Source organism: Blennius ocellaris (assembly GCF_963422515.1).
Source record: "Blennius ocellaris genome assembly, chromosome: 10".
In the NCBI taxonomy this organism is placed as follows: domain Eukaryota; kingdom Metazoa; phylum Chordata; class Actinopteri; order Blenniiformes; family Blenniidae; genus Blennius; species Blennius ocellaris.
In genome coordinates this window covers 23061140-23084311 of record NC_137659.1, presented here as the reverse complement: position 1 = coordinate 23084311, position 23172 = coordinate 23061140, and the positions used below count along the sequence as shown (strand labels likewise).

At 43.5% G+C, this 23172-nt stretch overlaps 1 protein-coding gene across 1 annotated transcript in view; it reads right to left on the bottom strand.

Annotated features, from left to right (window-relative positions):
* LOC308135568 (uncharacterized protein) overlaps positions 1-20089 on the bottom strand; it is a gene marked incomplete at its 5' end in the record, with an annotated part of 73376 nt that extends 53287 nt beyond the window's left edge. Inside the window, 1 exon segment of the mRNA XM_080503619.1 lies at positions 19973-20089. Within this exon segment, the coding sequence (XP_080359745.1) occupies positions 19973-20089 (117 nt within the window).
* Positions 20090-23172: the final 3083 nt, after the last annotated feature.

Below are 23172 nucleotides of genomic sequence, written 5' to 3'. Positions count from 1 at the left end.
GACCTAGAATCTATAGTATTGTGGAGCGCTCCATCGGGCTCCTGAAGGGCAGGTGGCGGTGTCCCCCTCCACCTCCGTCACCACTCCACTCAGGAGGGATTCCCCGATGACCCCCGCCAGTGTTTCCTCCAGCGGGGTGAGCTCCGGAGGGCCCGTCCCCCCACCGTGGAACAGACGCTCTGCCTGTGTGACGCCAGGCGCTTTTTTGTGTCTACTTTGATGTCGGACCACTTTTTTTTCACCTCAGCCACACTCCGACCTTCTGAGGCCACAGCATTGACACCATCCGCCACATGCTGCCACTCTAGAGCTTTTTTGGCATTGGTGACCCCAACACTGACCCTAGCCCTAACCCTAACCCAACACTGACCCTAACCCTAACCCAACACTGTGTCCACAAATAATATCGCCTTCCTCTTCTCCACCTCCCCGACCAGAACTTCCACCTCACACTGGGTCAAATTGCGTTTCTTGGTTTTTCTTTCTGCTTTCGGCATGCTGTCAGTCATGAATCAATATTCATGAGAGGCGTTCCTCTGAATATTTATAGGCCAATATGGGCGTGGTCTGACCCGCACACAGGTGCGCCACATTTAGAGTGGATTGTGATTTATAAAGGGAAATCGGCGTAGGACGTGCGTGCGCACTGTTTTATAAATCAGGATATTTTTGTGCGTACGCACTTTCTGTGTTTCGTGCGTACGCCAATTTTGACGTCAATCCTACACACAGTTTTATAAATGAGGCCCCTGGTGTGATCACCCCGAAGAGGTTCACTGAAGTGGAAGTAAAAGGAAGACCTTTTTGTGCAAGTCAAGGCCAAGAACAGGTGAATGGGACAGATCATTTAAAAAATGTTAAAACTGCTGAAGCAGTAGAATATTTTACATTAATGATTTCATCACAATGATCAGTTTCTCTACTAACGTCTGTAAAATCACACACCTATAACCTGAAGACTGAATCACAACATTTCTTCCATATGATGAAGCTGACACGAGATGAATCATAGAGAAAAAAACCTTTGAGACTCTTGTGACCTCATGACACGCAGGTGTTCACTGGAAACCACAAACCACAAGGACGAGAGCTGAGTGGAATGAAGGGTGACTACATACTTATATCCAAGTTACAATTATAAGCTATGTGGTCGTGCTTCAAAGACCATGATGTTATCTGTAAAACTTCTTTCAAAGACAATTTGACCTGGTGTGCAGAAGAAGGCCAAAAACGCCCAGCGGCTGCAGACCTCCACTGCCAGGCCTCCTCTCCTCTTAGGACATTTAACTCAAACCTGAAGGCATGAACTACACAGCAGTGAGTCACTGCTTTTTATTCTTGTGTTCCCTGTTGATATACTAACTGCAAAGTAACATATATCATTGATGCCAATAACGGCATGTTACAGCTGTGGTTTAGGTCATTTGTCATTTTGGTAACATCAACGGTGGCTAATATTTAAGGACCTTAACTTTTATGGTAGGATTCACTTTTTTTGGTGCAAAATGTAAAGTAGCTTCACCCATCAGCTGCTCTGCTCCCCGGCTCTGGAACTCATCTAAGAAATATGGATCCACTCTACCATTTCAAATCACAACTTGTACACGCCTGTTCAAAACTGCATATTCCATCTGACGCCAATTGCTCAGCCTCTTGTACTGCTTGTAATGGTTTTACTCTGTACATGTGAAAATGTGTGTTTGTACTGTGTCCCTGAGTGACCAGGAAGGCCCCTTCAAACAAAACCTATCATTATTATTTAGCATTAAATAAAATCTAACATATATATACTATGACGTTTGTCTTCACTTGCCTCACAACCTCTCCACCTCTTCTCTGTCACTTTCACTTTTCACTTGTCTTTACACTTGCAGAAGAAGTGACACAGAAAGATGCTCGGAGGCTTCCTCCACCTCAGCTGCTGCTCTACGCAGTTGACTTGCTGATTGATCCTCATCCTCATCCTCATCTTCCTCACTGCTACATCTTCTGCAAAATACAGCACCCTTTCTATTCCCTCCTCACAGTCGCTTCCACCGTTCAGCAGACACACAGTTGACATCTTCCTCTCCTCAGGTTTTTCTCTTTGCTCAGATTAAAGCTCATAAATCAAAACTTAAGAAGGTCAAACGTCGCCTCTGTCAACTCACCTGTTACAAGTGAAAACACGTCAAAGGGAAACGCCCTACAAAACGAAAGGACAGAAACTGACCAATAAAAAAGTAAATGATCAGGATGCTGTTCCGTTATATTGTCGGATGAATTAATATTGCATAATCTCATAATCTCACAAAGTTACACATTCAGATTTTGTTCCAGTATTCCTTTCTGGATTTTTCTGCAGCAACAGCGTTGCTTTTGGCCTGGATGATGAGTTTGAATTCTTCATAGTTCAGAAGAATAACGGCCTGCTACTCCATGGTTAAAGTCAGCTGCTCTGCAGGCTGTGTGATTGGTCAGATGCTGCAAACTCCACCCACTTTATGTAAATATCCACTGATCCTGATTCAGAAAAGCCTGGGTTGATCTCCAGAGTTGATAAGGGTTTGTCAGTCCGGACAACAGAGAGATATTCTGAGTATGTAAATCCTGCATCGTAGTTCAGGCCTCCGAGGACGTAAACAAGGTAATCATTGTGTAAACAAGCAGATGAGTGCGTAAACAAATGGCTGAGTGTGTAAAAAAGGGACTGTGTGTGAAAACAACTGAGAGCATAAACAAGGGAATGAACGTGTAAACGAGCAGCTGAGTGCATAAATAAGTGTCTGCATGTGTAAATGAGCGTCTGAGTGTGTAAACAAGCGTCTGCATGTATGAGCGACTGCTTAAACTACTGGTTGCACGAGTGACTGAGTAAGTTTGCGGTCGTCTCTTTGCATGAACTGCTGAGCAAAACAGTTGATGCAGAAACAACCAATCGCGTGAGAGACCAAATGTGTGTAACCTAGTGAGTAGCTTTGTGATTGCATGAGCGAGTGAACAAGATACTGTGGTTGTGATTGGATAAATACGTGTTTCTAAATTGCCCGTATGTCCTAATGTGAGTGTAAATATCTTTCTCTCTGTGTGGGACGGACAAAGCGTGAAGGATTGATGTGGATGAAGCAGCTCAGGCGTCAAGGTGGAGGGCCATTAAACCGATGTCTGCTGCCGGACATGTGCTACTTACACATGGAAACACACAGTACGTTTATGTGGATGCACATATCGTCACTGAGTCACTCACTGTAATGACAAGGTCCATAATCCACAGTGCAGAAGGTCCGGCCCACTGTCAGTGTCGGGTGCTTCATGTCTTCTACCAGTCAATATCAGAAACTCCAGGATAGTGCTCAATTCTTTCAAATACTTTCTATCATTTATTGCATAAAAAAAGTCATTTTGGTGGTTTTCCATTTTTTATACAAGTCCTTAAGAAGAAGTCGAAGCAAAGCTTCTATAGCGACACATGATGTTACCCACTGAGCAAAGAGCAGTCCAGAAGACGCCTTTAAGACGTCATTTCCTTCCATCTTCAAGATGTCTTCAAGGACGCCAGAATGAAAAATTGTGACTAAATGTGTGCTCTAGCTAACATCGATCAGGACGGTTGCACTGGTCTAGTGGTTAGGAGTCAAACCCGTCATGAAAGAGGTCTGGGTTCACTCCAAGGTGGTGTTGTCTTATTTATTAATTATTTTAATTGTGTCACGTCATCCAGAGGTCTGGTCTCGAAGTTTATATGATGTCCAGACAGGACGTCCACGTTCAGTCCAGGAAAGAAACGTTCATTCTCGCCTCCCTGGAGACGTCTTAAAGACGTCATGTGGATGAGCCGTCAGTTCAAACTGATGTCAATTCTAGTGGCTATTTACCACTGATTGTATCATTGTAAAATGAAAAGGAAATGAAACTCAAAGCTGAAACTCAATCATAACTGCGAAATGTAGGGTTGCTGTGTTCCCACTGTAAAACATTAAAACTGAGAACTCCATGTGATTGTTGGTTATGTTTGTTTGCTAGTGTTTTGATGTTTGGCAAAACTTCTCATGAGATCTGCAAAGCACTTTTGGGCCGCTGATGATTAGTCAAAGATCTGTTAAAAACATCTTTCACCTCTGGAATGATTGTGAGCTATTTTCACCGGTTACAACAATCCCATGATCAGGAATTTGAGGAGGGACTGAAAGATGCTGAACTGCTGGGGGAAGGTCCAGTTGGGACCACACAGACACAAACTGTGTGGGTCTGAGGTTGAAGGAAGTTCTGCAGATAAGCTTCAGCGCTAATGATGCATCACCAAGCCTGAGTTCTGCTGAAGGGACGAGGAGCCGTTGCCAGTTGGTTGTTGGAGACGTGCAGACAGCCAACACCAGTACTTGTTTCTCTAAAGACACAACAGCTGCATTGAGAGGAGGCACAGCAGACGGAGGTAAAGCTGAACGATCCCTGAATGAACGCAGATAAGATTTCTCCCAGTGAACATGAGGGCCACTTCAGCTGAATGCGGCCAACCTTTTGTCAACATGCAGACGTGTCTGGACACGTGTGGCGGCACGGTTACAAAATTATCATTAGCTCCACAGTACCAAGTACCAGCCGGGACAGAACCACACACTCTGAGCGAGTGAGTGAGAAGTTGTATCCTCCATGTCGCCGCAGCTTTTTATAAGATGACTCATAGCATGAGTGTCATTGTGAGAATTAGATTTATCCTGAACTAAGACAACAGCAGCACAGGAGAGACACTTTACCTTTCCAGGGCTCTCTTCCTTTCTTTTCCTGCCTTTGAGGAGGATGGTGAAGTCACTTTTCTGAGAACATCAATGTCAAAGGCCCACAGAGAGCTGATTCATTGTGGATCTCACATTTGTCAATGAGCGCCCCCCACTGGCATTGGTTAAAGTCAAACAGTCTCAGTGTGATGTCAACTTTTGGAAACATTGACTGCAACACCGACTGTCTTTCTTCTAATGCCTGCTACAAGCTGGGCAATATTCCGTCATCCCAGATGAAAGATTATAATTTTGAAAAAATCGTGGCGATATCATTGTTTTTGGCTCTGAATCGATTATGCAACGTCGCACTGTGACTCCGGTTCAAAGGCGGACGTTGTGACGGTCCTGCGACCAAAGACAACCTGCAATAAAATCCAGACAGTGTCAGATGTTTGGGTGATGGTGGCGACTGCTGTGACCTATGCCAACGAACTGAGCAGTGCAACACTGGCGCTGATCCCAAATAGATGCTTTGCAACTACAACATCAGAACACGTCAGCAAATGTGGTGCTAAAACACATTTCACTGCATGTCACACTGTGTATAATTATGCTTGTGACAAATAGAGGTCTTGACTTAACTTGAAGTTCTCCATCATCATCCCAAGAATAACACCAGCAGCAGATTCAGAAAGTATCATCCTGTGGCTCTCCCACCGATCATCATGAAGTACTTTGAGGACCTGGTCAGAATCCACATAGCCTCTGGACTTCTCCCTGGATTCGACCCTCAACGGTTTGCCAACGAGTCCAACAGATCCAAGAGGACAACATTGCCATAGCCATTGCCAATCCAGTGCAGTCATCGGTGTGGTGCAAGGAGAAAAGACATTCAGCTCCTGTTCATTGGTGGAGAGGTTCTCCAGCTTCTTGGTCCTGGGTCTGTATGAATAGGAGAACCTGACCCCACATGATCACGCACCTGAAGTAATCGTATCAATCCGCCACCTAAAGTAGTCGGCGGCTGTATATTTTCAGTGACCTCTAACGTATCACTGATATCACAATGAAAATGGCGAAACAAGCCCAAACAAAACTACACCGTCTGTGACGTCCCTGCATCCTGGCAGCAGGAAGCAGATAGCCGGAGAAGCCAAGGAGCATCTGCCGGCTCGGGCTGAACCGGAGAAGCAGGTGACGTTTATTCCGCCTTGTAAGTGGCGATCACTCCGGCGGTAACTCCGCCCCCACCTGATGACGTGTCAGGCTCCAGAATGGTTCCTTGCTGGCCCAGGAAAGAAGTGGAGCCAGCGTAGCACCAGTTTAGCCCCTGTTAAGAAAGACAAAGAACTGGTGCGAACGCTGGCCCTGGCTCCGAACTAGAACCTGGTTCTTTCAGGCGGAAAAGCCCCCTGAGAGACCAGTTCAACAGGAGTGGAAAGTCCACCATCTCACTCACAGCAGCATAAAATGGACAAAGGGAAAACAAACTATTAAATTGTATAATTATCTGTCTATTTACTTGTAGCAGTGTGTCATTGCAACTTGTGTCTTATCACTCTTCTATGTGGTTCAGATTATTGGGCTGCCTAAGTTTTTTCATACTATGCAGCCCCCCCCCCCCCCCGTACTGAGCTGGAGCCGGGTCTGACCAGAACCAACATGGACAAGGCCCGGCACAGACTTTATTCCATGATGGACTCTGAGGAACAAGCACCTCACTGAGGAAGTGCTGGTGTTGTTACTGTGGCTCCAGAGAGAAAGTTGTGACGGACGCTTTGTGTGTTTCTCCAGCAGCAGACAGAAGAGAACTCCAGATGTTCTCCCCAGCTGATCACTGGCTGCCCCTCCTGTAAACCAGAGGGACTTTACAGCTTCCACTGCTCCTCGTCTCAGACAGATCCCACCCTGCAACCCCGATCCCACAGCTCCCCTCTGCCACAAGCTTCTAAAAGCCAGAACAAACTGACTGAGAAATGGCTTTTACTCCATATCAAAGTGTTTTTATATTTCTTTTTAAATAATCATGCTGTGGCGCATGCACAGACTGCTCTTAGTTTTGCTGTTTTTAACGATGACAATAGAGACGACTGATGTTTCAGATCAGAAGCAGTTGAAGTATTTGACAGCTCCTCTGCTTGATGATGGTTGTTGTGCTGATTACTTTCACTTATAAAACAACAGTGAGCACATTCAAAAACAATTTCAAGTGCAATATAATAGTTATATAATAGAAATTACATTGGATGTCTTTATACATTTCCTCTCTTTCTTATTCTTCTCTTGAGACTGGTGGTCAGGCTTCATACAGAGGACCTAATAACACCCCTCCAGGACCTTCAGAACATTTATTCAACAAGACGGCACAAATGAGGATGAAAGGCTCTTTTATGCTTTCCCAAAGTCATGAAAAGGACGTTTTCATTACTGCCTTCATACACCCTTTACATTGGATGTTGCACTTGACCGCCACTAGGGGGGCAGCACTGAGCAGCTAATACTGTGTTAATAAACATAATGTCCGTTGACGTGACGGTAATCATGTTTAGGAAGGGGAATAAAACAGTTGGTTGTAAAATACAATGCAGAAATTAAAGCAACTTTGTTTCTTTGTTTGAGTCTCAATCAGTCAATCATGTCCCCTGTGGCTACTGGTGGTACTGCATGGTTGGTCGCACCAACAGTTCTTTAAGTTTTGGAGAAATACGGAGAGAAGGAGGGCAGAAATACAAAGGGAATAAACACGTACGTGTTCAACATCACTGAGCTTCAACATGGATTGGCATTTAGAGACACATGAGAGGCCTGAAGCAGAATTCTTTCTTTTCAGTGTAACTTCAGGGTTAACTCTGGGTTCCCCACACTGGTTCACTTCTTACCGGGATAAATTACCCTGGTAACTTGTGCTGGATAACTAACCTGCTCTGATAAGAGATCAACGAGTATAAGAGAGTCACCTGCCCATTCCAACAGCATCCTGATTGGTGCGTGGATCATCAGAGCAGCTGCAGGCGAGTTTGAATGTGACGTGAACAGGTTAGAGCAGCCATGACCTCTTTAAGACGTGTGTGTTGGCGCTGGAGACGATCCCAGCTCACAACGTGTGACGGCAGCCGGTCACACCCTGAACGGACAAACCAGCACACACACACACACACACACACACACACACACACACACACACACACACACACACACACACACACACACACACACACACACACACACACACACACACACACACACACCTATCTGACATTTAGAGAAGCTTTGGATGTGGTTGTGTAAGCCACACACAAGAGACCTGGATTGTATTGGAGATTTTCTTCATATCCATATTACAACATTTCAGAAGGTTTTAAGACACCAGATAACTGCTACAGCAGCAACACCCAACTTTTCAGCCATTGCCTGAGCAAAAGAAAAACTAAATTGAGGGAGAAATCAAGGTAAAGTCATCTAATCTGACACTTTAGTGGTAATAATCCTTCATAATACGAGGTAAAAACCACAAAAGTCCCACAAAGTTTATTGAATAAGCTAACTGAGCAATAGCGACAGCACAAAGACTGTCAGGTAGGGTGGGAACAATGAGCTGCAGCCGACACCTTCTCGGTTAACCTTCCCTGTTTGAAATGAATTTGCTGTACATACATTTTGTTCAATGTTTTGTAACCGAATAAACCTTTATTCATTCATTCAGATATGACTTTCACTGTATGGACAATGGAGGACAAAAATGTCAGTTTGGCACACAGAAGCATGAAGTTGCTCGGGCCGATCGCTCCACAGGGAACGTCAATAAGCAAACACAGGAGTGATGCCTCAGTCTGACTGGTAAACAGGGTTTTAAACACACAAATACCTGGTTAAACGCTCCTGTTTGCGCGTGACGCTGTTATTCTTAGTGAGTCACCTGCAAGGTGCACAAACGGAACTGCATGCTAGCGGCTGCAGAAAACTCACTGCAACATCGAGCTGCAAAGACGATTTCAGACATTAATGAAGATTTGGACGACCAAATAAAGAAGAAACGGTCAATTGATTTATAGCTAAAAAGACTTGTTTTAGATAGAAAACATGGATTTGGGATATTTCGTGGTATTTTGTATCGTTAAAAACGACATTTTACTGCTTGTAAACATCAACTTTATCAGCTTTTGAGGAAAAACACTGAATGAAATTGTGATTGTTTATAGATTCTAATTTTACCAGTTCGGCTCTGTAGAGATCTAATTGTTCTGCATGTGAAGTCAAACTGGCACTTCTGGTCTCACACACACACACGCACGCACGCACACACACACACACACGCACGCACGCACGCACGCACGCACGCACGCACGCACGCACACACACACACACGCTAAATCCTGCTAAGTGTTTTTTTTATGACTTAAAAATGACAACATAAGCTGTGAGAAGTGTTAATTAGAGACCTGGGGGAAGCTGACAGGCCAGATTTACCTCATGCTGGATATTCTATTTATATTGTTTGAGGAGGGGAAAAGGACATTTTGCCTGTGAGGGGAAAGACTTCTCAGTTTTTATGGGCACAGCATGCATCCATGATTGAATGTTACGCAGTGGAATGGAGACTTTTTGGTCAAATTAGAGGTGAGTTGTCATTATTATCAGCTGTCACACTGTGGGCTAAATCACATTGTAGGAAACTGTTCCAACAATGTCTGAAAGAAGGTCTGATGATAGACATTAGTGTCGTCCCCTGGGTCTGACGTCAGTCCAGCCTAACGTGAGTCAAAGAGCAGCAGCAGAACAACAAAGCTTTTCAGCAAAGTCCTCTCTGGAGTCCTCTCTGGAGTCCTCTCTGGACTCCTCTCTGGACTCTTCTCTGGACTCCTCTCTGGACTCTTCTCTGGAGTCCTCTCTTAAGTCCTCTCTTAAGTCCTCTCTTGAGTCCTCTCTGGAGTCCTCTCTGGACTCCTCTCTGGACTCTTCTCTGGAGTCCTCTCTTAAGTCCTCTCTGGAGTCCTCTCTTAAGTCCTCTCTTAAGTCCTCTCTGGAGTCCTCTCTGGAGTCCTCTCTTAAGTCCTCTCTTAAGTCCTCTCTGGATTCCTCTCTGGACTCCTCTCTTAAGTCCTCTCTTAAGTCCTCTCTGGAGTCCTCTCTGGACTCCTCTCTTAAGTCCTCTCTGGAGTCCTCTCTGGACTCTTCTCTGGAGTCCTCTCTTAAGTCCTCTCTTAAGTCCTCTCTGGAGTCCTCTCTGGACTCTTCTCTGGACTCTTCTCTGGAGTCCTCTCTTAAGTCCTCTCTGGAGTCCTCTCTTAAGTCCTCTCTTAAGTCCTCTCTGGAGTCCTCTCTGGAGTCCTCTCTTAAGTCCTCTCTTAAGTCCTCTCTGGATTCCTCTCTGGACTCCTCTCTTAAGTCCTCTCTTAAGTCCTCTCTGGAGTCCTCTCTGGACTCCTCTCTTAAGTCCTCTCTTAAGTCCTCTCTGGAGTCCTCTCTGGACTCCTCTCTTAAGTCCTCTCTGGAGTCCTCTCTGAAGTCCTCTCTTAAGTCCTCTCTGGAGTCCTCTCTGGAATCCTCTCTGACGTCCTCTCTTAAGTCCTCACTGGAGTCCTCTCTGAGTCCTCTCTGAGTCCTCTCTGGAGTCCTCTCTGGAGTCTTCTCTCCCTCTGTGCGGTTAAGTCTCTGACGTCAGGTCGCTCATACACGAGAAACAAGTCACTTTTAGGACGGAAGGGTTAGGGTTAGTGTTTGTGAGGCAGTTTATTCTGCCAGCAGGCCCAGAATGATGAGAATGTAGGCTGGGCCGAAACATCAGCTTCTGGCTTCTTTCTAGTCTTGTTCAGTCGCCACGTGGTACAAATACTCAGTTTAATGTTGGAATTTATTGTATCACATGAACTGAACGTATAAAATAACTCCAGATACAAGAGAACTTAAAGCGACACAATCTGTATTTAAGTCATGCCTCGGTTGGACATTGGGTGGCAGTGTTGAGACACTATAGCAACCGTCTGTCATTTTAAATCTTCTTTTACTGCCTAGTTGCAGAAGTAAACATGTGGAATACAGAACTGGATTCAAGAGCTTCAACCACAACTGTGTTCACCTTTAAACCTTCTGCTTCTTCACTTTCTTTTCACGAAACGAGCTGCGTCTCACTCCACCAGTTTTTTTTGACAATACCATATTTTCTTGACTATCATTCACACTTTTTTGCTTGTTGTTTGACTGGTCAAGAGCGACTGATATATTGAAACATACTGGTTACCATGTGTGACCACTAGATGTCACAGTATGACAACAGAATGCTGCTACACAGAAAAACAACCTCCATTACTGTCATAACCAACTGACAGCATGAGCTAAATGTCGCCCAAAGAAAGATCTACATCGCACAATTAAGAAGTTTAGCGCTTCAGAAAGAATTCAGAGAGTGTGAGATGAAGAAAACAAAGGAGGATGATCATCGGCTAAAAACACGATGTGGAGAGCTGAGGAACAAATTCACTGAAGGTCCACAAAAGCTCATTCAAATGCCTGATTAAATACACACACAGAAAATGAGCCTGCCCACACGAGAACACAGTTCCTTGTTAATGCATCGTTTTTGGCTGTTTGCAAATATTGCAGTTTTAGGAACCCGAAAACTTTTTTCTAACACAGTTTCTAGAGGGAGGACATTTTAAAATGCCATCTCGGCTTCGATCTCTGGACGGTCAAAGATCCACTTGTGTGGGAAAAGATGATGTCATCACCACCCCCTTTCCCGCTCCGCGACATCACATAACAACAACAATGGCGGACTACATTCCCCAGATCGTGCTACAGAAGCGACTGGTGGAAGAAGGTTTAATAAGGCAATATGTTGGATTTCTCTGGTACGAGGAGAAGCAGGAGTCTCCTTCCGTGTTCCATGTTCTTCTTCTGCCTTTATAAGTGTATTAGGAGAGTTACACTGCCCCCTCAAGGCCTGGCATATGTATTACAATGTGTTGCGCCATGCTCACAGTGTTGTGTGGCCGGAATGGTTTTTTTAAAAACGCCGGGGAGAAAAAATTATGTGGACAATTCACCAAACAGACACCAAGTCAGACCCACCACCACCACCACCACACACCCACACACACACACACACACACACACACACACACACACACACACACAGTCAGTGATGGAGCGGTCCGTTGGTCCAGGTGTACACACGGGCAGGTTTTCCAGTTGAGCAGGTTAAAAACCAACCACAGTGTGTGTGTGTGTGTGTGTGTGTGTGTGTGTGTGTGTGTGTGTGTGTGTGTGTGTGTGTGTGTGTGTGTGTGTACCACCTCAGCAGAATCATGTTGCCCACATAGAGAGGGCGAGCTCACCTGAGGGGGCGGAGCCTGCAGGTACAAGTCTGCCTGTCGAGTGTCAGTGTCCAGCAGCTGGGAAGAGAAATACAGTCCAGAGGTGTGTGTGTGTGTAGGTGTGTGTGTCTACGGCGTCTGTCCTCTCTATTTCACCTGTGTGTGTGTGTGTGTGTATATATATATATGTGTATGTGTGTCTGAGTGTGTGTGTCATGCGGCAGCTAACTGTCGGTGAGACTCCACCTCTCCTCCCCTGCTGATAGAACTCAGCTCCACCTCGACAAATACTGCTGGATTTACCGGTTTGACGAGCCGAACTTTGCTTTTCTTTTCCTCTTCTCAGCTCAGAGCAGACATGGAATCAACTCCATTCAGGAAACAATTAAAATACTTCTCAGAATGAAGAGTTCAGACTTCATGGAAGAATGAAGCAAGGAGCAGCTCTTTTAACTTTGTAACAAACAATAAGAATCTGTTTTAAATTTGACATCTCATGTTTTACAATTCAAAGCAAAAAAAAAACCTCCTTTAAAGATCAACGATTTAAGTTCTTACTTGTAGAAATGACCTCATTTAATGGAAATATTACTGTGCATGATGGTATTTAGCATTTTTCTACACTCACAGAAAAACTGAGCTAAAGTCGCAAATAGAAGATATTATACAGAACAATATTTGTGTTACTTTTAAAAGAAAGTGTAATCTAGCTTTAATATCTCTATGTATCTACTGTTCATGTACAATGTTTTATAATTAGTCTGTAGGAAATGTAAAAACATAAGGAAGTTACTTAATACAATCAGTCACGTTAATAGTTAAAAATCTATATATTTTGTAATAATGAATATAATTCCATGTAGCTTTGATGAATTCTACTGACGTTTCACCATCAGATTGTGAAGAACAATCACCATATAAACGTCAAGAAATTATCATTTTTATATTTTTGTCTTCTTTTAATGGAGTGAGACTGTAAAATAATCCCTTTTCCTCCTTTGCTTTGAAACAGTGTTGGACACAAATCGTAATATAATAGAGCTAAAATAAGTGTTCATCTGGTCATGTCAGTGACATTTGTTGACATTCAGGCCCTGAAGGTTTGTAGAGTTTAGGCCGATAGCGATCTGACCTATAAACAACTCATCTGCTGTGTTTTTATCAGTCATGTAAGACTGCAAATTTAACATTGATTTTGATTAAATCTCTCCGAAATGTCCTTTTATCTCCTCTCATCATTATCAGAGGAATGTTTTGAGCAATCTCATCAAAAGACAACATTACAACCGGTTCAACTTGTGCTGAAGTTTGTTGCTCAGCTTTTAATGACGACAAGACAAGAAGATTTAATCTGTTTCAGATTTCATTTTAAGGACTGAATGATTATTTTTATTTTTTAAGATTATGGCTTGTTTGAAAGAATAAAATCTTTCGCCAAAAACACATAAAAATGTATTCAGAGTTTTTCGAATCGCTTTTCCCCTTCAACCTGAACCTACCAGGGTCCAGAGTTCAGTATGTCTCAGAGGCCATGCTGGTGATCTATACTGGTGATCTATACTGGTGATCTATGCAGGTGATCTATACTGGTGATCTATGCTGGTGATCTATGCAGGTGATCTATGCTGGTGATCTATACTGGTGATCTATACTGGTGATCTATACTGGTGATCTATACTGGTGATCTATGCAGGTGATCTATACTGGTGATCTATGCTGGTGATCTATGCAGGTGATCTATACTGGTGATCAATGCTGGTGATCTATACTGGTGATCTATGCTGGTGATCTATGCTGGTGATCTATACTGGTGATCTATACTGGTGATCTCTACTGGTGATCTATACTGGTGATCTATACTGGTGATCTCTACTGGTGATCTATACTGGTGATCTATACTGGTGATCTATGCAGGTGATCTATACTGGTGATCTATGCTGGTGATCTATGCAGGTGATCTATACTGGTGATCAATGCTGGTGATCTATACTGGTGATCTATGCTGGTGATCTATGCTGGTGATCTATACTGGTGATCTATACTGGTGATCTATACTGGTGATCTCTACTGGTGATCTATACTGGTGATCTATACTGGTGATCTCTACTGGTGATCTATACTGGTGATCTATACTGGTGATATATGCTGGTGATCTATACTGGTGATCTATACTGGTGATCTCTACTGGTGATCTATACTGGTGATCTCTACTGGTGATCTCTACTGGTGAGCTATACTGGTGATCTATACTGGTGATCTATGCAGGTGATCTATACTGGTGATCAATGCTGGTGATCTATACTGGTGATCTATGCTGGTGATCTATGCTGGTGATCTATACTGGTGATCTATGCTGGTGATCTATACTGGTGATCTATACTGGTGATCTATACTGGTGATCTCTACTGGTGATCTATACTGGTGATCTATACTGGTGATCTCTACTGGTGATCTATGCTGGTGATCTCTACTGGTGATATATACTGGTGATCTATACTGGTGATCTCTACTGGTGATCTATACTGGTGATCTATGCTGGTGATCTATAAGGTGATCTATGCTGGTGATCTATACTGGTGATCTATGCTGGTGATTTATACTGGTGATCTATACTGGTGATCTGTACTGGTGATCTATAAGGTGATCTATGCTGGTGATCTATAATGGTGATCTATACTGGCGATCTGTACTGGTGATCTATGCTGTGATCTATGCTGGTGATCTATACTGGTGATCTTTGCTGGTGATCTATGCTGGTGATCTATACTGGTGATCTATACTGGCGATCTATGCTGGTGATCTATACTGGTGATCTATGCTGGTGATCTATACTGGTGCTCTATGCTGGTGATCTATGCTGGTGATCTGTACTGGTGATCTGTACTGGTGATCTATAAGGTGATCTATGCTGGTGATCTATACTGGTGATCTATACTGGTGGTCTGTACTGGTGATCTATGCTGGTGATCTATGCTGGTGATCTGTACTGGTGATCTATGCTGGTGATCTATGCTGGTGATCTATACTGGTGATCTATGCTGGTGATCTATACTGGTGATCTATGCTGGTGATCTGTACTGGTGATCTATGCTGGTGATCTATACTGGTGATCTATGCTGGTGATCTATGCTGGTGATCTATACTGGTGATCTATACTGGCGATCTATGCTGGTGATCTATACTGGTGATCTATGCTGGTGATTTATACTGGTGATCTATACTGGTGATCTATACTGGTGATCTGTACTGGTGATCTATAAGGTGATCTATGCTGGGGATCTATACTGGTGATCTATACTAATGATCTGTACTGGTGATCTATGCTGGTGATCTATACTGGTGATCTATGCTGGTGATCTATACTGGTGATCTATACTGGTGATCTATAAGGTGATCTATGCTGGTGATCTATGCTGGTGATCTGTACTGGTGATCTGTACTGGTGATCTATGCTGGTGATCTATGCTGGTGATCTATGCTGGTGATCTATACTGGTGATCTATGCTGGTGATCTGTACTGGTGATCTATGCTGGTGCTCTATGCTGGTGATCTATGCTGGTGATCTATACTGGTGATCTATGCTGGTGATCTGTACTGGTGATCTATGTTGGTGATCTATGCTGGTGATCTATACTGGTGATCTATGCTGGTGATCTATAAGGTGATCTATGCTGGTGATCTATACTGGTGATCTATACTGGTGCTCTATGCTGGTGATCTATGCTGGTGATCTATACTGGTGATCTATGCTGGTGATCTGTACTGGTGATCTATAAGGTGATCTGTACTGGTGATCTGTACTGGTGATCTATGCTGGTGATTTATACTGGTGATCTATACTGGTGATCTATACTGGTGATCTGTACTGGTGATCTATAAGGTGATCTATGCTGGTGATCTATACTGGTGATCTATACTGGTGATCTGTACTGGTGATCTATGCTGGTGATCTATACTGGTGATCTATGCTGGTGATCTATACTGGTGATCTATACTGGTGATCTATAAGGTGATCTATGCTGGTGATCTATGCTGGTGATCTATACTGGTGATCTATGCTGGTGATCTGTACTGGTGATCTATGTTGGTGATCTATGCTGGTGATCTATACTGGTGATCTATGCTGGTGATCTATAAGGTGATCTATGCTGGTGATCTATACTGGTGATCTATACTGGTGCTCTATGCTGGTGATCTATGCTGGTGATCTATACTGGTGATCTATGCTGGTGATCTGTACTGGTGATCTATAAGGTGATCTGTACTGGTGATCTGTACTGGTGATCTATGCTGGTGATCTATTCGGGTGATCTATGCTGGTGATCTACACTGGTGATCTATGCTGGTGATCTGTACTGGTGATCTATGCTGGTGCTCTATGCTGGTGATCTATGCTGGTGATCTATACTGGTGATCTATGCTGGTGATCTATACTGGTGATCTATGCTGGTGATCTATAAGGTGATCTATGCTGGTGATCTATACTGGTGATCTATACTGGTGCTCTATGCTGGTGATCTATACTGGTGATCTATACTGGTGATCTATGCTGGTGATCTATACTGGTGATCTATACTGGTGATCTATACTGGTGATCTATGCTGGTGATCTATACTGGTGATCTATGCTGGTGATCTATACTGGTGATCTATACCAGTGATCTATGCTGGTGATCTATACTGGTGATCTATGCTGGTGATCTATACTGGTGATCTATACTGGTGATCTATGCTGGTGATCTATGCTGGTGATCTATGCTGGTGATCTGTACTGGTGATCTATACTGGTGATCTATACTGGTGATCTATACTGGTGATCTATACTGGTGATCTATGCTGGTGATCTGTACTGGTGATCTATACTGGTGATCTATACTGGTGATCTATACTGGTGATCTATACTGGTGATCTATAATGGTGATCTATGCTGGTGATCTATACTGATGATCTATGCTGGTGATCTATACTGGTGATCTATAATGGTGATCTATACTGGTGATCTATACTGGTGATCTATACTGGTGATCTATGCTGGTGATCTGTACTGGTGATCTATACTGGTGATCTATAATGGTGATCTATACTGGTGATCTATACTGGTGATCTATACTGGTGATCTATGCTGGTGATCTATACTGGTGATCTATAATGGTGATCTATACTGGTGATCTATACTGGTGATCTATACTGGTGATCTATGCTGGTGATCTATACTGGAGATCTATACTGGTGATCTATACTGGTGATCTATGCTGGTGATCTATACTGATGATCATGCCAACCAGAGGTCACAAACATTTATGTTGCATCAGTTTGTGACTTTGCAAACATTTTATGGGACCCCCTTAATGTTCTCTGGGGGTTTACATGAATTGATCAGTGAGACCAGGAAAGCAGAACGCTTCTTGTTTACAATGTTGACTGCAACTGAGCACCGTCAGCAGAATCCCCGACTAACGTTGCTTCACGTTAATGTGAAGAGAAAACTCCTTCCTGCTGAGTGTGCATAATACTTTATGTCCATCCAGTCATTCTGAGATGACTTCATTGTAGAAAACATTTTAATGAGATGAGATGATCGATTTTGACAACCCTAATAATAATAATAATAATAATAATAATAATAATAATAATAATAATAATGATAACAACAATAATAGCAATAATAGTAATACTTGTTATTATTATTATTATTATTATTATTAATAATAATAATATAAAAACCATCATAAATGTGAAAGAAATGCTCTGTATAGCTTGAAACTGGAGGTTAAAATCAATTAATGAGGTTTAATCTGATGATTGGGTATACTTTTTAACCAGCAACTGGTTAAGATGAACATTTCACTTGTAATGTTATTTCACATTATTAATTTTATATTTTTATGTTTACTGTATGTATGTTGCTGTGAGTTATGTGACTGTGTTCTCTGGCACCACGGGCCAGAGAAAAATGGCATTTCAAAACTCTGTATGTCCTGTACATACTGTAGTATTGATCATCAACTTGACTTTGACTTGACTTGACTTAAAGTGATGTACATAATGAATCTGGTGAACTGATTCAGACTGATTTAATTAACATGTTGTTGTTTTTTTTCTAACTTAAAGGTTGTGATCCTGAAAGGTTGTGATTCATTTGTTTTTTCTCTAAAATGCAACTGGTTTCGCGAAGGGAAACCAGTAGAAATAAATAGAGTTGTTCGGGTCGAGTTGAGGAAGCTGAAAACTGCAGAAATATAAGTAAAGGAGAACATTTCCTGAGAGAGTGATGAGGACTGAGAATATGTGAAAACCAAATGTCCGCACAGTTTCATCATCTCGTCCCAGAAGTCTGAGACGACGTTTTAAGTTTATGTAAAGCAGCTGAATGTGAAATGTTCTGTGACCGGAGGCCTGGACAGTCACAGCCGACCTCTGTGCATCTACACCGTGTCAGCGAGGGACGTTACACCGACAGATCCATCTATTATGTCATGGAACGTTCTGAGAAAAGAACAAACCTACTGAGTCACAAACTGAACTGTGTCGATTCAAGGGTCAATGAGGGCTTATCGACAGAATAGTTTTAATGATGTTGTTACAAACCGTCTCATTTCAACGCTATGAATTTCTTCTGAACATTACTTTGCTTTATTTAATTTAAAATGTACATACGGTTTGTCCTTCTATGTTCAGTAATGGGACAACCAACAAGCACAGCAAATTGCTTCAGGCTAACTCCGTGAAGTCGCGTGCGTCCGTCACCACGGTGACGTGTTTCGTGTTGGTACGGTTGGTCCCGTATGAAATCGGTCTTCTATGGCCCCCCCTGCAGCGACTGTGAAGGAACCATTGAGTCCAGTCAGGTGAAGAGGCAGGTCTCTTCTGGAGGACGGGGGGAACTTGACGTGTGCAGATGAGGGCAGAGAATCAGCTGGTTGCCGTGACGTCTCCCGGGGATCCACAGGCCATCAAACGAAGCACCCCAGGCAGCAAAGCGTGAAACTGCAGACTCGTTGGCCGTGGATTCAAACGTTTGAATTTTGCCTCTTTTCAGGGTCTGCGGCTCAGAACTGAGTTTCTCAACAGCTGGTCACATCCAGAAAGCGTGGAGGAGCCGGCGTTCGCTTGTTTTTTACAGTCACGGGCTTCCGGCTGGCGTCAGTTCCAGTCACTCATTGACCCATAGTTGGTGTGAGTTTGAGGCCACATCCACACCAAGCAAAACGATTTCGAACGAATTTCCCCACTCTGCAACTCGTGTTCAAAAACACCTGTTTTCACACTTCTAAAACCGCCTCATGGAGATGACAGGCCAGAAATAGCACATTTAGGTGAACCAGCAAGCTGGTGTGGGGCAGCCCCTGAATCTAAGCTGGGTTTGGCACCCAGGTGGGAAATAATGGACTTACAGTCTTTTGTTTAGAGTCTCTGGACCTACGGCCTCAGATCCAGTACCACACTCTGCTGAGCTGCAGATTTGCAGATGTCTACTATGATTTCTCCACTTTCCAAGTCTCTCATATGTTTGAACCTTTTCCAGAGTGTTTTCAACAACAGTGTGGAGTTTTTGCTGATTGTTAGCTGGAACACATCCAAGCAGTTCCCCGGAGCACCTCTCCTGCCCGTGGCCTTAATGTTGTGGCTCATAGCAGAAATAGCATTTTGCTCCCGTTTTTAATTTGGAGACCAGAAATGTGTTTAACACATTCTAAAATATTAACAGCTACTGTGATCCCGCGACAAGTGATATATAACTTTTCTTCGTGGTTTTAAAGAGAAATATTAAGTAAGAAGCACTGGGGCTAATTGAACAGTTCTGATTCATCCTCATTACAAGTTCAACCATAAATAACGTTGTGCTAAAAACCTTTGTATGATTTATAGAGTCTGAGCAAATTATGAAAGCAGCGTTCCGAAAAAACACAAACCCAGAAGCTTCTGTGTCTGGACAGCAACCAGAGCAACATCCAGCCTCACCTGCTCCTTCCTGTGGTCCTGGTGTCCCATGAGGAAAGCAGCATGCTGAGGGTATTTCTGCCTCAGGTGGTCGAGGAGCACCTCCTTCCTCCTCTCCACGTCACAGTGCTGCAGCATCAGGCTGTCCAGCTGGCTCTCTCTGTCTCTGTCTCTGTCTCTGTCTCTGTCTCTGTCTCTGTCTCTGTCTCTGTCTCTGTCTCTGTCTCTGTCTCTGTCTCCGCCGGCAGACGAGGCACAGCTCCGAGGCAAGGTGCTGGCAGAGCGTGGGGACGGGAATTCCGGATTGCAGGCTGGGCTACTGGTGCAGTGCTGCTGCTTCTGCAGGAGGTGCTCTATGCCGTTGTCCCCCGCAGTGGAAGAAGAGGAAGAAGAAGAGACTCTGGATGGGGAGTTTCCAGGATCTGAGTGGGAGGAAAGAGGCAGGGAAAGAGTCAGGACACATGGCCTGAGACATAAGCAGATACAGGACAGACACTCACAGGGAGGAAAAGAAAACATTTCCGTTTCTAATGTTTCCCAAAGTTTGCTTTGCCGACTTTTAAATTACTAATAATGACGCCTCATCCTGTTTTATTGAGGAAAATATTACTGACTCTTAACGGAGTCAGCACCTGGTATTCTCATGTATCCAGTCTTCCAGTCTTTAAATCAATTCTTATAATTTAGGGGGTAAAAAAAAATCAAACATAGAGCTCATGAGACTACATGTGAGATTTTGACAATCATAGATAGCGATAGCATAGCAATAGTCATTTGCTCACATGCAAAAACTAATCGTGGAGCCGTCTACAAACGTCCACGCAGCAGAGCAACACACCCCAGAGGTTTAAAAACTAAATACTGGCTCATTTGTGAATCTCGTGAGGTTCAAAATATATACGAGTCCCGTTAGCAGTTAGTGGTTAGCCGTTAGCTGCTACCAGCTAAATTTGACGAGATGGGTTTGTGATCTTAGGCTCCTGTGTTGACAACAACACAGGAGCACAATCAAAAATTGCCATTTTGAGCTGCGCCCCCTTGTGGGCATCTCTGGTTTGAACAAAGAGCTCAAATGAAAAAACTCAAGTTTTAACAGTGGTCCAATACCAATACACATGTTCTTTTCTGGTGAAGGCTCCTTTAAGGGCAACATCGTTTATACTCATTAGAACTAAACACACACAAAAAACCAAACTGCCTTCATATCACATTTAACGCTGTCATGCACATTGCAGCATGGAAACACTCATCCTGGTGGTTTTTATTAATCCTCACACTGGTTCAGGCATGTGGAGGACACCTGTCCACAAAGACTAAGGCCCAGGAAATAAGACGATATTAATGCGATGGACATCTAATGCTGAATGCTGGATATTGTTCAGATCGGGACATGCAGTGGAGGCTTTGTCCATTAACAGCAAATCAAGCCTAGTTTGAGCATGAGGGGGAATGTGTGCCGGACAGTGAGGGCTGGAGTCCGCAGGACTGCATAGTGATAACGATTTGACTACAATAATCACAGATTGCTCTAATGCTTCCTCACGGGCAAGAACCCATTCAACACATCCAGCTGGGGATCGATCGTCTCTCTCAAACTCTACATCCAAATACAAATGTTCACTGTGATCGGTTTGTCACATCCACCCGAGGCGTGGAGCGCATGGTGAAGAAGCAGACGTATAACGGGTACGGTTATGAAGAATCAGGTCACTGCAGCAGTGCAGAAGCTACCAACGGACAAAACAAGAGAAACCTCAGTACAAGTGAACACTGGATGTAAAGATTAGGGTGTGGTGAAGTAGTTTGACAATAAAGTGGTGTTGATTAGGTGCTGATGATGCTGGAGGACAGGAAGACACCTGCCATTGATGAGACAAGGAACACAACTGACATGGGACCGTCTCGGGGCCAAGTATGATCTGGGAATACAACTCCAAGATGGGCGGTCTTGAGTTACGATGACATTAATGTCCGTACAGAGAAATGGACACTGTGGGCGCTGAAGCACCACATGGATCTGGTTTGGACCAACAGCTGGCTCCTGTACAGCAAAGACCTCACGGCATGTGGCACCGAAGAACAATATCATGCAGTGCCTTGAATACCGTATGGAAGTGGCCGTGACCTTCTTGGCTCAGCGTGACGATGACACAAACGTTTCAGTCCATGCCTCTAAAGCTCGTCTGCCAGAGGGGGTAAACATGAAGGAGCGCTTCAGAGCGAAAGGCTGCAGTGTCACATGCAAGGTGTTCCTCTGCTTCCAGGCAGCCTTTCACACATACTGTAGGTGGAAACATGTTCCCACGGGCAAAAACTTTGAGGGAGCAATTCTGGAGTGTCAGTGAAATGTTCAGACATGAACACATTAGAACAGTAACGGTGTTTGTCAAATGAGCCATATCGCTGAAAGGGCCACAGTTGTTTGTTTATGTAAAGGCACCAAGTGAAGACTTTTGCACATCATTACTCAATTGTGAATTAATTGTGTTCTGTTGAAATTTTAAATAGATATCCTCATAAGTGGACATCATTTTTCTCGGTAACCACGTCATGTAAAAAGATCCTTCTTTGCTTTTATGCTCATCGGGTCCTAATCAGCCCAAATGACAAAGAGAAATTAAAAACGCCTGCCATGCAAGCGTCCGGGTCTTAGTGACGCTCCGCCGGACTGTAGTTCGTAGGTGGAATATTCCTGAGGCGTCACATTAAACATCTCATGACAAACTGGCTTCTCTTCACTCATTTCTTGCAGCGTTACAAAACACTGAGACACACTGGGAGTCTTGACATTTGGAGCTGTCCTGAAGCTTCGATGTCTGGAATGAGGGCAATCTGTGAGCAGCTGGATGGAAACACACTTTAAATAGAGATGCTTTCAGTTTTACTTAATACTGTTGAAAAGCAAGAACAGAAAAAGGGGAAGTGAATGACACTGACTGTATTTGTCATTCAGCCAGTGCTACTTATACACAATTGTATGTGACTTATTTATTTTAGTATTCACTTTTTGTTATTTGTACAAGAAATCACCATTAGAAAAATAAAACAATGTGAATTTAAAGAAAAAAAACTTTATGCAAATGTGCAGAAAACCAATTCTCCTCATAATCACAATCAGCAAATATTATATGACCAGAGCTAAATCCTCCGTGTTTGTGGATTTTTGCAGAAATTCCCTTGCCCTCCCTCCCTCTCTCTCTTTCCCTCCAGTCCAGTTCGTC